Source organism: Ciconia boyciana, chromosome 2, assembly GCF_034638445.1.
Source record: "Ciconia boyciana chromosome 2, ASM3463844v1, whole genome shotgun sequence".
In the NCBI taxonomy this organism is placed as follows: Eukaryota; Metazoa; Chordata; class Aves; order Ciconiiformes; family Ciconiidae; genus Ciconia; species Ciconia boyciana.
Genome location: NC_132935.1, coordinates 25282943 through 25295700, shown reverse-complemented (window position 1 = coordinate 25295700; position 12758 = coordinate 25282943). Strand labels below are relative to the sequence as shown.

At 47.0% G+C, this 12758-nt stretch overlaps 1 protein-coding gene across 1 annotated transcript in view; it reads left to right on the top strand.

The window, feature by feature from the left end:
- The first annotated feature begins 12388 nt into the window (after nucleotides 1-12388).
- Nucleotides 12389-12758, top strand: part of LAPTM4B (lysosomal protein transmembrane 4 beta) — a 60952-nt gene continuing 60582 nt past the window's right edge. The window contains exon 1 of the mRNA XM_072851187.1: nucleotides 12389-12534. Coding sequence (XP_072707288.1) covers nucleotides 12439-12534 — 96 coding nt within the window. The 5' untranslated portion in view covers nucleotides 12389-12438. The remainder of the gene's footprint in view (nucleotides 12535-12758) is intronic.

Sequence of the window (12758 nt, the reverse complement as noted above, 5' to 3'; positions counted from 1 at the left end):
AAGGCTTGTACATAGATGTTGGACACTAAATGAGTTGCAACAGAGACGATGAGTTAGAATTGTGTATTATTGCAATTAAACATTCTCTGTGCTTTTACCAGTCCATTACTGAATACCAACGTGAGTTGGGAGATCTCTGCAACATTGGCTCGATCAATATTTCCCAAAGTTGTTTCAGACTGTAATCAAACGTGTTCAGATATGCATGCCTATAAAATGCTTCACAGTCACAATACGGTAATATACTTTACATTGATAACCTATATTGGGACACACAGCAGAAAGCAGTGTGATTGTGAGACATGCTTTTGGAGTGATGTTTATACAGCACTTGGGGATCAGTTGCCAAATAATGCTGTTTCAGTAGAATTATATTGGTATTTATGATGCCATTTGCTATAGAAAGTGGAGGATGAAAAATTAGGCATATGACTTAAACTATCAATGTTACTTCTGGCATAAGGGATCCTAAGAGGACATTTTGGACATTTGGAGGAGCCTGTGATGAAGAGAAGCCAAGAATATCTTTGGTTTCTATAATTAGAAGGACATTACCAGCCTTGATCTGTCTCTCTTTAGAAGAGACAATATAAAATATGCAGTACTAGAGAGCTTCAGCCTCAGCCCACACACACATACACCTGGAACTGATGGCTCCATCTTATGTAGCTTTTAATCTAGATTTCCTAGCTGTGTTTCCCAATACATACAAAAGATTTATAAATTGGAACAAACTTCATCGAATTAAACTTTCGGCACCATCAGCACCATAAAGAAGTGTTTTCCTTGCTCTTCAAGTAACAAATCTATCTGTGCTGTAACTCTGTACTTCATGAAGGACATACTATGGACCTGTAATTATATATAGCGTAAGTTATATATAGTAAAAGGTGTTACATTGCATGTATGGTACTTCCAGTTTGCCTCTGCATGGGCTGCAGAAAAAGGCAGGTATTGGCTGACTGTGTTTGAATTTCTGTCAAGTGCTCAGCAAGTCAACCATCAAGGGGATTCGGGACAGACTGCTGAAGGGGGCAAACCCAGTTGACATTTTCACAGTATAAAGCCACCAGCTCCTATGGCATGTTCTCCAGGCTTGGCTGGCAAGCAAGTGACCTCCATTGGTGACTCCATATTAAGCAGTAGATGGCTAAATTGGCAGAGCATGTGACACTATGAGAAAGCTGAGTGCTTTTCTTAGCACAGAAAAAAATAACATGGGTGAGACTGGAAGTTTCTGTAAAGCTCCGTGGCAAACCTCTGCCTGTGGTGAACAGTGGTGGCATGCCCTGAAGTTTGCTCAAGAGTCCAGCAAACTTGGAAGAGAGCAGGAAAAGAGGAATAACTCCAGAGTTATTCAAATTAATGATGGTGATGCTATTCAGTTGCTTTAAAGTTGGTGATAGCTCAAAGCTCAGGGTTTTGGTGCACATAGCTTAATGTACGAAAGAATAAAGCACACCTGGGGAAAAGTCTAAGCAGGCCCCTAAGTAAAGTGGTGAGTTACTGCTTGAAACCTGACTAGCATCTAAAAATATGAAACTGGGAAGTGTTTGCTGTGTAAGTTACAGGCAGTAATAAATTACAAATGTGGAAGATGTGTTGTTTTAATTCCTCTTAACTGTACTTAAAAATCAGTGTTGGTTCTCAGTAGGATGGAAGAAAATGATTTATCACTAGACTGAGATTGTTAATAAAAGACAAAATTATCATGACTTCTACTAGATATAAGTAAAAAAAAATCCAAACAAATATGTAAAGAGAACATGCTTGATGAGCAAAACTGGGGGGAGTACATTCTTCTACATTTCAAAAAAAAAAAAAAGTGAGCTTTTAAAAGAAGGGGAAAAACCCATAATCACATAATGAAAAAGGGAATAAAATCTGGCAACATTCCCGGTGTTAAGCCATACTTAAATGAATCCATAAATTAAACATTAACTAATCTAACTAATGGAACTAAAAGGAAGTAAATACTATTTGATGTATATTAGCTTTTCTTAGAAGGTCTGCCTCTCCTATCAATCAAGGACCTGTGACCTCTCTGACTACAAACTCAACACAGTATTAAAAACTGTCACTGAGATTTCCTTTGCTCAAGCGATCTGGCAAGCAGTGAGACACTGCTGGCAGCACAACAACCTGTTTATCCCACAGCTCCATCTTATCCTCGTATGCTGTATTTCATGTTCTATAATTGGCTACAGACTATGGATAAAATGTACCAGTCAGTTTAATACTGTGTTCAGTATAAGCATTCAGGCCAAAAGACAAAAAAAACCCCACACCTGACCTTCCACTGGGTCGCTGCAGTAAAAGGTCAAGTGTAAATCCCAGGATGTTTGCATCTGAGTAGTGAAGAGGAATGGGGGTACAATCCCAATACTGTGTCTATTGATTAAATAAATACTGTTATGTCTGATGCCTGCAGTTTTAAAGGCTTTTACAAAACTGTCTAGATCCCCACACTAGTGAGAGAAGCAATAAACATACTTAAAGGACTGGAAGCAGTGTCTGATGAGTAGAGAATTAATTTATCAAAAAGACTTGGAGAAGACTTCATTGTAGAGTAGAAGTTACCAGGACAGGAGGTGCTAAAGGGCTTATTAGCCTGATGGAGGAAGAGATGATGAGTTTGAGTTGGATACAAGACACCTGCGCTTACCAATTTGGTTGATACTGGTTGGAACCAAGCTGCCAAGATTCGTGGTGGTGTCTCCACTCCTCAGTGTCTTCAGGCATGCCGAGCCAGCGGAGGGGAAAAGCCAAAGCTCTGCCACCCCCTGGGCGTAAGGTGGGCCACAAGGTTCACGAGCTCTGCTTAGCTGGGAGAACTAAAGTTATTACAGAAATTCGCGGACTTCTCAAGGCAAAGGAGAGAATTGATGTTCTTTATTTATTGCTAAGGTACTGGTTAGTGGTATAGAAACACTGCAGGGTAGAAAGTTTCAAAGAATAAACATGCTTTTAACACATTGTACTCCATCTTTAGATGTACTTTTCACACTCTGTTTGACTTTATATACTTTGCTATCACATATTTATCTCGTAAGCATTTTTACTAACCCAGTTATCTTCAGTCAAACTTGCATTGGCACTTTTAAAATTTCCACTGAACTTGCAAATTATTACTAACCGAAAATTATTCTAGTGACTAAACCAAATGCTCAAAATTAGTAAACTTGTGCCTTTATTCTTCATTTAATCCATATCTAGATCAGTCCAACCTACTTCTGTAACAAAATAGTTCTTGTGTACCACCACGGTAAGGTTCACTTATGCTGCATGAATTTCTTTGGTCTATACCTTCTGTGTTTGGACGTTTAAGAAGGAACTAACATGTATGTGTCTCCCCATGACGAACACCAGGGCCAGACAGAGCTACACTTGAAATTTTCAGACGCGTTGTGTCTTCTGGTTTGGCAATGTCACTAGGGAGGAGCTGAGACTTGTGATAGTTCCTGTCTAACCCCAAGGGAGAAAACCTCCATTATGAGCCACAGCCAGGGTTTCTAGTGGTTAGTGGCTGCAGAACCTGCTGTCTAAAGACACTCTTGTGTAGTAGCTGGCTGGCTAATTAGTACCCCTCAGTTTTGTTTTAAAACTGATAGTTGCTTCAGGGGAAGCCCTTGTGTACTGCTTTCCCTGGTACCCCTGCATGCTTTTCTTAGAAATTACCCAGTGAGTCGAGTAGGTGACCCACATGGGGCATGAGGAACATGAAGGAAGGAGCGGCCAAAGGAGGCAGTTACACACCAAACCCAAAATCCCAAACCTCTGGTGCTGCTGTGAAACCCCAGGATATCAGTGTGCTGTGCTGCCATGGCGGGGCCCAGGGCTTGCCGTATGCTCCCGGTGTGGCTCTGGAGGGACCGAGACCCCTTGGTAACATGAGGGACTTGGGCTGATGGCCAGCTAATGGGTGGTGGCTCGAAACAGCAGAGCTCAGGGTAGTCCAGGACCTGTGCCACTTCTAAATACTGCCCTGCACAAAGGAGGAGGGCTTTCAGGTCTGCTGATGGAGGGAAACATGGAGCAATTGCCCAACTCTGCCGATCCCACAAATGAGATGCCCCAGTGAAGGGGCTGGGAGGAGTTGCAGTTGCTTTGACTGCTGGAGGTCCCCTTACAGGTAAGGGGCCCTGAAATGGTGGTGAACAGTAATGCCATGGCCTGAAAGTCCTGACAGCTAGACATAGTTACAAATGCCCCTGGGCTATCACTTGATGAGCTGGTGGGGCATCCTGTTGGTCAAGGTGGGATCTATACCTATCAGACTGGGGGAGCACGCATGAGGAACAACTCCATTAGCAGCACGGCCAAGAATAATACAGAAAATCCCATAGTGTGGTTGACCTTGAAAAAAAGTGTCAAGGAAGGCTGAAAACTATCCATGCTCTGACCCTACAGGCTGAGACTTACAGATCTTCCAGAAAGATAAGAGAGAGGCCATGGCAGAATGGGGTGGAAGGTCCTTTAGAGATCTGGGACCATGAGCCAAAGACTTGCACAGGGGAAAGGTCAGAGCTCAGCTAATGCTGTTGGAGGAATTGGAGCAAGATATCAAATCTGTCTGACGTGTAATTTTGCTCCCCAAAGAAGGAAATGCCCATACTGCATCAAGTGAACACTGTTTACTCTTCTCTTCAGGTCTGGATGAAGCCCTACTGCTATAGGATTCGTGAGCCTATTGGTACCCTCAGCAGTGGTTTTAATTGTTGCTCATACTATAAGAATCATTTGCTTGCTTTCTAAAATATAGTAAATTATTTAGCCATTATATTCTTGGTTTTGTGTCTTGCAGGGGCAAGAGGTGAAGTTTGTAATAGATACTTGTTTAGTCTGTTAGGGTGTTAACCCCTGTAGCCTGGTCAGCAGGGAAGAGGGATGGACTCCGTGGTAAGTGTATGTTCAATTTGTAATAGTGCTGACCCCATCATCTAGTTCTAGGGGTGGAACATATTGGGCATAAATTGCAGGGTTTTAGTAGCTGGGGGCTGCAGGGGTGCCCTGTGTGGGAGAACTCCATGCCCTGTGCTGGTCACAGCCAGTGCCAGATGGCTCTAACTCCAGTGTAAGTATCCTCTGCGTGCCAAAACTTCAGTGAGGGGAGCCTGTGGCAACCCTGTGCAAACACGCTTAAGAAAGAACAGCAGGGGCAAGGGAGAGGAGAAAGGGAGGGGACACAAAAGAACCACCTGAGGAGAAATGGAAGAGACACGTGGAAGGAGACATGGGGCTCGTGCTTTTGGAAGGAGGCGCTCCATGCTGGAGCAGGTACGCCTCTGAGGAGACTGCAGCCCACAGATAGCATGTTGAATCTGACACTGAAGAAAGACTTCCAGTACATGTTACCAAATTGCAAATCTGCTGCCAGGCAAATAATTAGATAATCACCTAACTTATTTTTGAGGATTCTAGTGAATGCAGCACAGATGGTTTCTTCTCATGCAAAATGTTAAAATTAATCTGTGAGGCTAGCATCAATGGGAAGGCCAGAAGAAAAAAGAAAGATCTGGATCTCAGTGTACTCCAGAGATCACCAGCCTTCTTGTGAGTCCTATATCTTCACAGCAAAACAGAGAGGCTTTCAAGTCAGAAAAGGGGAAAAGGAAGGAGGCAGTAAGGCGAGCTTTTTCTTGGAGAACATTTGAGCTCTTGGTTTTTCTGATTTACGAGGGCAATGAATCAAAATATTTTAATGATATGTTTTTTAAAATCAGCAACTTTAAAACAGAATTATGAAGCTGTGGCCCAAGGCAGCTAAAGTTGCAAATGCAGTTTACCATCGTGAAATAAAATGTGTAAGTATATCCGTTGTCTAAGAGATTAGAATCACTATCTTCTATAAGGCAAATCATGACAAAATATCCCAGAAGTGAGCCAAAAAGGTCCAGGCATTTCTCTCAACAATTTTTTTAAGGTCAAAAGAGAACTTAAAAAGAAAGAAAGAAAAAAAAAAAAGAAAATAATTTGTTGTCCATTTTTTGGTACTGAAACATGGGAATTTGACTAGTTCTATGCAAGCGGTTGCACACCAAGCTGTGTCATTGCGGTGGCTCTCTTATAGGCTTCTAAGATATATTCTGAGTTCTAACATGCTGGAGAAAAACACTGTTCTCGCTCTGATCTTTTTTACACAAACCAGGAGAAAATGACCTCTTGAACCCATTTTGAATTGTGGCAGCAGTCCTATTTTATTGCATGTTGGCCAGTCTTTGTGGCAGAGAGATAGTGTCAGACATTTATTGGAGGGTTACTTTTTTTAGAAAGCAGGGTGTTTTTTAAACTTTGTTGCATTAAATATTTCTGTAGCCCTGAATACTTGAATCATTTGCAGCCATCCTGAAACACAGGCTCTGAAGCAAGCCAAACAACAACTTGGACTCTTAAAAAGGCTCTTTACTACAATCACAGTCAATTTCCCAATGTTGTCACCGCTCTGTGCCCAGATGTATACCCAGACCTTGGTTTGTGGACAATGTTTAACCCTTTTCTTATCTTGCCTTAATCTGGCCAAATACAAAACAATTAACAACTTCTTTGCTCACTCTGGAGCACGTGGCTAATCCTGCAAGCAGAAGATGTGGTTCCCTTGAGCTGCCCTTTTGTGTATGTGCTGTAGGCAATGCTGGGCAACAGTGTAATTGAATTATTCAAGGCCAATTGAACTATGCTCCACCATCTCTGTGGACTGTGAGTACAGACAGAAGGTGGGAATGATAGGCAGCATCCAAGCCACCTACCCTCATCAAGCTATCTTGTTCAGATAGCTTGTTCAGATAGCTATTAAAAAGGCTGGGAAGAGGAGTACAAGTAACCAATTTTAGTGAGCACTAGAAAGCACAAGAAAATGCCAAATGGATCAGAGCATCCTCTGGCAGGAGGGAGCAGTTGTTCCCTGAAGTGAGAAGATCACGGGGGACACGGGGGAGTACGGAGCAGAAGCAGGACACAGAATATACTGGATTTTTTTAACAGCTTGCAGCATAGAGAAGAACTGGCAATGAACCGAAGTTGGGCTGGGTCCTTCCCCAGCTGGCTAGCGTAGCTCTCAGGGTGTGCTGCAGGGAACGAGCGGCTGTACAAGCTGAGTTTAGGGATTTACAGCTCCGCTGTGGTAAGGAGAAGGCAGGCGGGAGCTGCGAGTCTGTATTTGTCTTCTACAGCCTAGATGCCGACCTGTGGCTGAGCAAGGGTGTGTCCGGTTTTGACCCTGTTCAGTGTTTAATTTCGGAATCAAATGTTCCCTTGGAAAAATTTCTTACCATATCATGCATCCCACTGGAAAGATCATCTATTTTTTCAGCACAACTAAAACAAATGCTTGTAAGTAGGCTGTTGATTCATTTGAGTTTATATCACTTTCTGCGCAAGGCAGCGATACTGGTCCTGTTCAAGTTTTGATGTATCATCTTTAGATGATAATCCGGAGTGTCTCTTGTACCTCCAGGAACCTTGACAAATCTCAGGTGTCATTTGAGTTGTCCCTGGTTGTCCCAGTTCAGAAGTTGTCCCTGGTGCATCCTAAATGGTCTTCCACTGTTCTGGGTGTAAGATCAGATATGGTGGATTCCCAGCCATCTCTGTAAGAAGTGTTTGTCATTTCCTGTTTTATAAGGCAAGGTGAATGGCATGGAGGCTTGAACTACGGAGGCTGTGGTTATGGGTCTGTAACTGTGGCAATACTTGGGCTCTGAAACAAATTGGTAAACACCGAGTTTTGTATATTTCTGAACACTTCATTTCTGTTGAATTTCTCTCTTGATACACACTTGACAGCCTACTTCTAAGGCCATTAAAGGTCGTGTAACAGTACCAGTAAGTGGGTTTCCTTCTGCTAAGCAGTGGCTGCTGAAGGCCACTCAGTGCCAGTGCTAGCAGAGGGGCTCACGGCAGCGGGGGCTGCCTGTGCTGGCGGTCAGGCCTGGAAGGAGGAGACCAACATGGTGCCAGCGACTGCCTCCGACAGAAACTGCCTCCAGGTGCTGATGTCCTGCCAGCCAACCCTCCTTCCAAAGGGCTCACTCAGAGACAAGGCAGGAAAGCAAATTCTCCTCTGGATGAGGTTTTGCAGAGGAAGCTGCACACTTGACTTGAAACAGCCAAAATGTCTTCTCAAAATCCATTTGCCTGCAAGAAAAATGGGTTGCTGTGCACTGGAGCCCAGTGACCTCATGCTGTAACCTGTGCTGTGACTACCCCCACTTTTACTGCCCCTTACACCTTTTTGTTTTAATTCCATTTGCAGCTATGTCTTTGCCTCCCCAGCCGATAGCAAGGGGAGTGGGCTGGGAGCAGTGGGTGGGTCTCCCCAGAGCCAGTGGGGCTCCATGCAAGGCCACGGCAGCGCTTGTGCCTGTGCAGGCAGTTGCCGATGAGAGCTGAAGGCTATAATTGCTGCAAGGCAGGGACTAGGTTCTCCATCTGCAAAGTACGTACTATGCCACAGAAATAAAAATAGAAAGGAGCAGATAGGACTTCACTGATTCTCTAATATCTGCCTGTGATTTCTTCTCTGGAATTCTAGAGTTGGTGTGGTGGGTTGACCCTGGCTGGACGCCAGGTGCCCACCAAAGCCGCTCTGTCACTGCCCTTCTCAGCTGGACAGGGGAGAGGAAATACAACGAAAGGCTCGTGGGTTGAGATAAGGACAGGGAGATCACCCACCAATTGCTGTCACGGGCAAAACAGACTTGACTCGGGAAAATTAATTTAATTTATTGCCAATCAAAATCAGAGTAGGGTAATGAGAAATAAAACCAAATCTTAGAGCACCTTCCCCCCACCCCTCCCTTCTTCCCAGGCTCAACTTTACTCCTGATTTCTCTACCCCCTCCCCCTCAGCGGCGCAGGGGACGGGGAATGGGGGTTGTGGTCAGTTCATCACACGTTCTCTGCCGCTCCTTCCTCCTCATGGGGAGGACTCCTCACACTCCTCCCCTGCTCCAGCGTGGGGTCCCTCCCACGGGAGACAGTCCTCCACGAACTTCTCCAGCGTGAGTCCTTCCCACAGGCTGCAGTTCTTCACGAGCTGCTCCAGCGTGGGTCCTTCCCACGGGGTGCAGTCCTTCAGGAACAGACTGCTCCAGCCTGGGTCCCCCACGGGGTCACAAGTCCTGCCAGCAAACCTGCTCCAGCGTGGGCTCCTCTCTCCACAGGTCCTGCCAGGAGCCTGCTCCAGTGTGGGCCTCCCACGGGGTCACAGCCTCCTTCGGGCATCCACCTGCTCTGGCATGGGGTCCTCCATGGGCTGCAGGTGGATATCTGCTCCACCGTTAACGCCCATGGGCTGCAGGTGGATATCTGCTCCACCGTTAACCCCCATGGGCTGCAGGGGGACAGCCTGCCTCACCATGGCCTTCACCAGGGGCTGCAGGGGAATCTCTGCTGCGGTGCCTGGAGCACCTCCTCCCCCTCCTTCTTCACTGACCTGGGTGTCTGCAGAGCTGTTCCTCTCACATATTCTCACTCCTCTCCTCCGGCTGCTGTTCCACAGTTTTTTTCCCCACCCTTCTTAAATACATTATCCCAGAGGAGCTACCACCATCGCTGATGGGCTCGGCCTTGGCCAGCAGCGGGTCTGTCTTGGAGCCGGCTGCATTGGCTCTGTCGGTCACAGGGGAAGCTTCTAGCAGCTTCTCACAGAAGCCACCCCTGTCGCCCCCCCGCTACCAAAACCTTGCCACGCAAACCCAATACAGTTGGTTATAAACCAGGAGTGTGATACGAAGCCTGTTGTTTCCTGATCCTTCCCATCAGGCTTTTGCAATGGAAATTAATAATTATACAGGAAACTGCTCTGAAGTAATTAGTGTTCGCCTTCTCATTCTTCCTTCCTTTTTCTTCTGAAGATATCCAGATTAAAGCCATTGATGGGAAACGGTAAGCAAAAGAAGACATGCAGTTAATTTCTCCTTACAGAGGTGAGAGCTGTGTTGGGGGATGCTACAAGCAGCTACAGCCTCCAGCAGCTCCAGAGCCTGGGGTTCCTCCTGCCCAGCTGCTGGAGCCCAGGTCGTTGTGCCCATCCCAGGCTGATGGATGCGGCTGCTGCTTTCCCGCTTGCAGGCACAGGACACCGATGGGGACAGCTACGCAGGTGGCCACAGACAAGATTCTGCCTTCAGCTGTGCCTCCTACATGTAGGACTTGCGGAAGACCCAAGTACAGACCAGCTGGTCCAGCTTGACATTTGCAAGCAAATAACACACACACACACATGGTTTGGGGCAGATACAGACTCTCACCCCCGCAGCAGCCAGCCCCAGGCACACAGGCCGTGACCCATGGTCCCACTCCAGCTGCCGGCACTGAGCCCCTCGCTCGCCTCGCTCACACCGATCCTCCCAGTAGCTGGCACTTACTCCTTGCAGCCTCCGCACACGCTGTGTGGAGAATGAGAGCACACAGAGAGACAGTTAAGAAAGGTTTTATAAGAAGAGAGGGTGATCAGGCACAAGGCTCAGTCAGACAAGTGTACTTTACACATGACTGACCCCTTTTATACCCCTTTCTGTCTGATCCCCACTTTGCTCCTCCCCAGTCCCCTTCCCCTAATCATTCCTTCCTAAGTTTTGCAGAGTCCCCCTCAAATATCCCCTCAAAAATTCCTCGTTTGCCCCTTCTTATCAGTTACAAAGTCCAGGTGACCCCCTCCAAAGCTGCGCCTGGAGCTCTTCAATGGCCCATCCGTCAATCAGTAACCAGAGACTTTTGGTCTTTGGCATTGTCTCCGTTGCCCCTTGTCCACCAGATTTGCATCTGTGTGTCCTTGTTTATCGCATTCCCCTTTACTTATTATCCCCTTTGCTTTGAAAAGGTCAGGTCCTTGGCCAGATAACCTTCATGAAGCAGATGCTCTTACCTTCCACGTACACTTACAACGTATATATACAAGGGTTTAGTCTCTAACTTGCTTACTTTCTGGTATTAAAGGACAAGGTCTCTCAAGGTTACCAGTGAGATAGTCCAGACCACATTGTTTGGGATTTTCCTTTGGTCTCCTGAATATTTGTTTTATCAATATGGATGTTTCATTTTACTAGAATTTTAGTGTCTTTTTTGATTATGAATCTTGAAAATACAGTATTTGGCTTATGCATATAATCTAGTCAAAATTATAAATTCAGTGCCAAGTGGCTTTTCTCTTTATGCACAACCCCCCCCCCCCCGAAAAAAACCTTGGAAGTTTTATAAGGACAAGCTAAGAACAGAGGTTATGTAAAGTTCATACTTAAAGTATTGTAAATTTAATTTACTATAGTGGCTTTACAAGTAGGGATAAGGCATAGTTAGAAATGTTCCTCCATGCCAAGTTAGCTTTGATCCTGGCATTCCTGTTCTGTGCAGATGTATGTATGAAATAGAGAAGAGCCCCAAAGCAACCATACAGGGAAACATTTGAGTACTTTTCAATGTTATATTTTGATTATAAATTGTGGGATTTGGTAGGAAGCCAAGATAGATGGCAGTAAATAACTTATTCTTAGGGTCAGGCTAGGCAAACAGACCTCTGTAGAATTTTCTTCATTATTTCCTCTAGAGAACGATGCAGGTCTCAAATAATAAAATATGAAAAAGTCAGCCGCTTGGCAGCAAGTTTAGCTTCTACCTGCATCAGTGCCCGAATACGCAGCATCGGGTCCTTCCTCCTAATGCTGCTTCCCCCACCACCGTCAGGGCATTAACTACAGGTAGTGGCATTGAGGTTAATGTTAACTTGCGTATCAGTTACACGAGGCAATTCCAGCCTCCTTAACAGCAGCAACTTTGGGGGTGGATTAGGAGCGCACTGTGAAAGAGAATAAATGCTCATGGCTTCCGAATTGGGGGCAAATCCAAAGCATTCCATGATCTCCTCCGATATTACCTTTCTTTACAGTGAAATGGAGTTTTGTTTCTACTGGTTTGCCAGTCAAGAATTGCTAGACGAGCTGCAAGCTTTGCTAAGGAAGCACGGTCATGGGTTCGCTCTCCTCACACCCACTCCAGGCGCAGCCGTGCCTGGGAAGGGGTGGGTAGGACCACCAGGGGAACAGAATGGCCCTTCTCCACCCTTCGTGACACGCCGGGGACACGCAGGCCAGGCTCTCAACTCACCGAATTCCCTCAGCTTTGCATTGTAAAGCCCTTCCGCGCGTGGGTGTGATTGCTCCAGTGCTCTGGGGTTTTTTGGTTGGTGGGTGGGCGTTAGTGCACGGCCGGGCACGGAGGGGTGCGAGGGCAGCGCCGCGGCCTGCAGCGGGGCACCCACCGCCCGCGGAACCGGGGGGCTTCCCGCCCGCCCGCTCAGCCGCCCTCTGGGCTGGGTCCCTCCGCTCTCGGTCCCGCCCGCCGGGAGGGGCGGCCCCAGCCCCGGCCCCGGCCCCGGTCCCGCCCCCGCGGAGCGGCGCGGCGAGAGGCGCGGAGCGGCGCGGAGCCCGAGGAGCCGCGGAGATGCTGAGCTCGCCCTGGGCGCGCTTCTACTCCAACAGCTGCTGCCTCTGCTGCCATGTCCGCACCGGCACCATCATCCTCGGCGTCTGGTACCTGGTAAGCGTCCCCCGGCTGTCCCCGGCCCCCGGGGTGTCCCCCAGCCCCGGTGGCTCGGCACCGGCTGCAGGGCAGCCTCAGCTGCCGCCATGGGCATCCCCCTCCGCGGAGCCGCAGCTGAGGCTGCCCCTTGCAGCCCAGGCGTTTTTTGGAGATAACCCTCCGAGGAGTCACGTTTTTATTAGCAGCGTAATGCTCGGCGAGCTCCAGCGATTCCGCGCTGC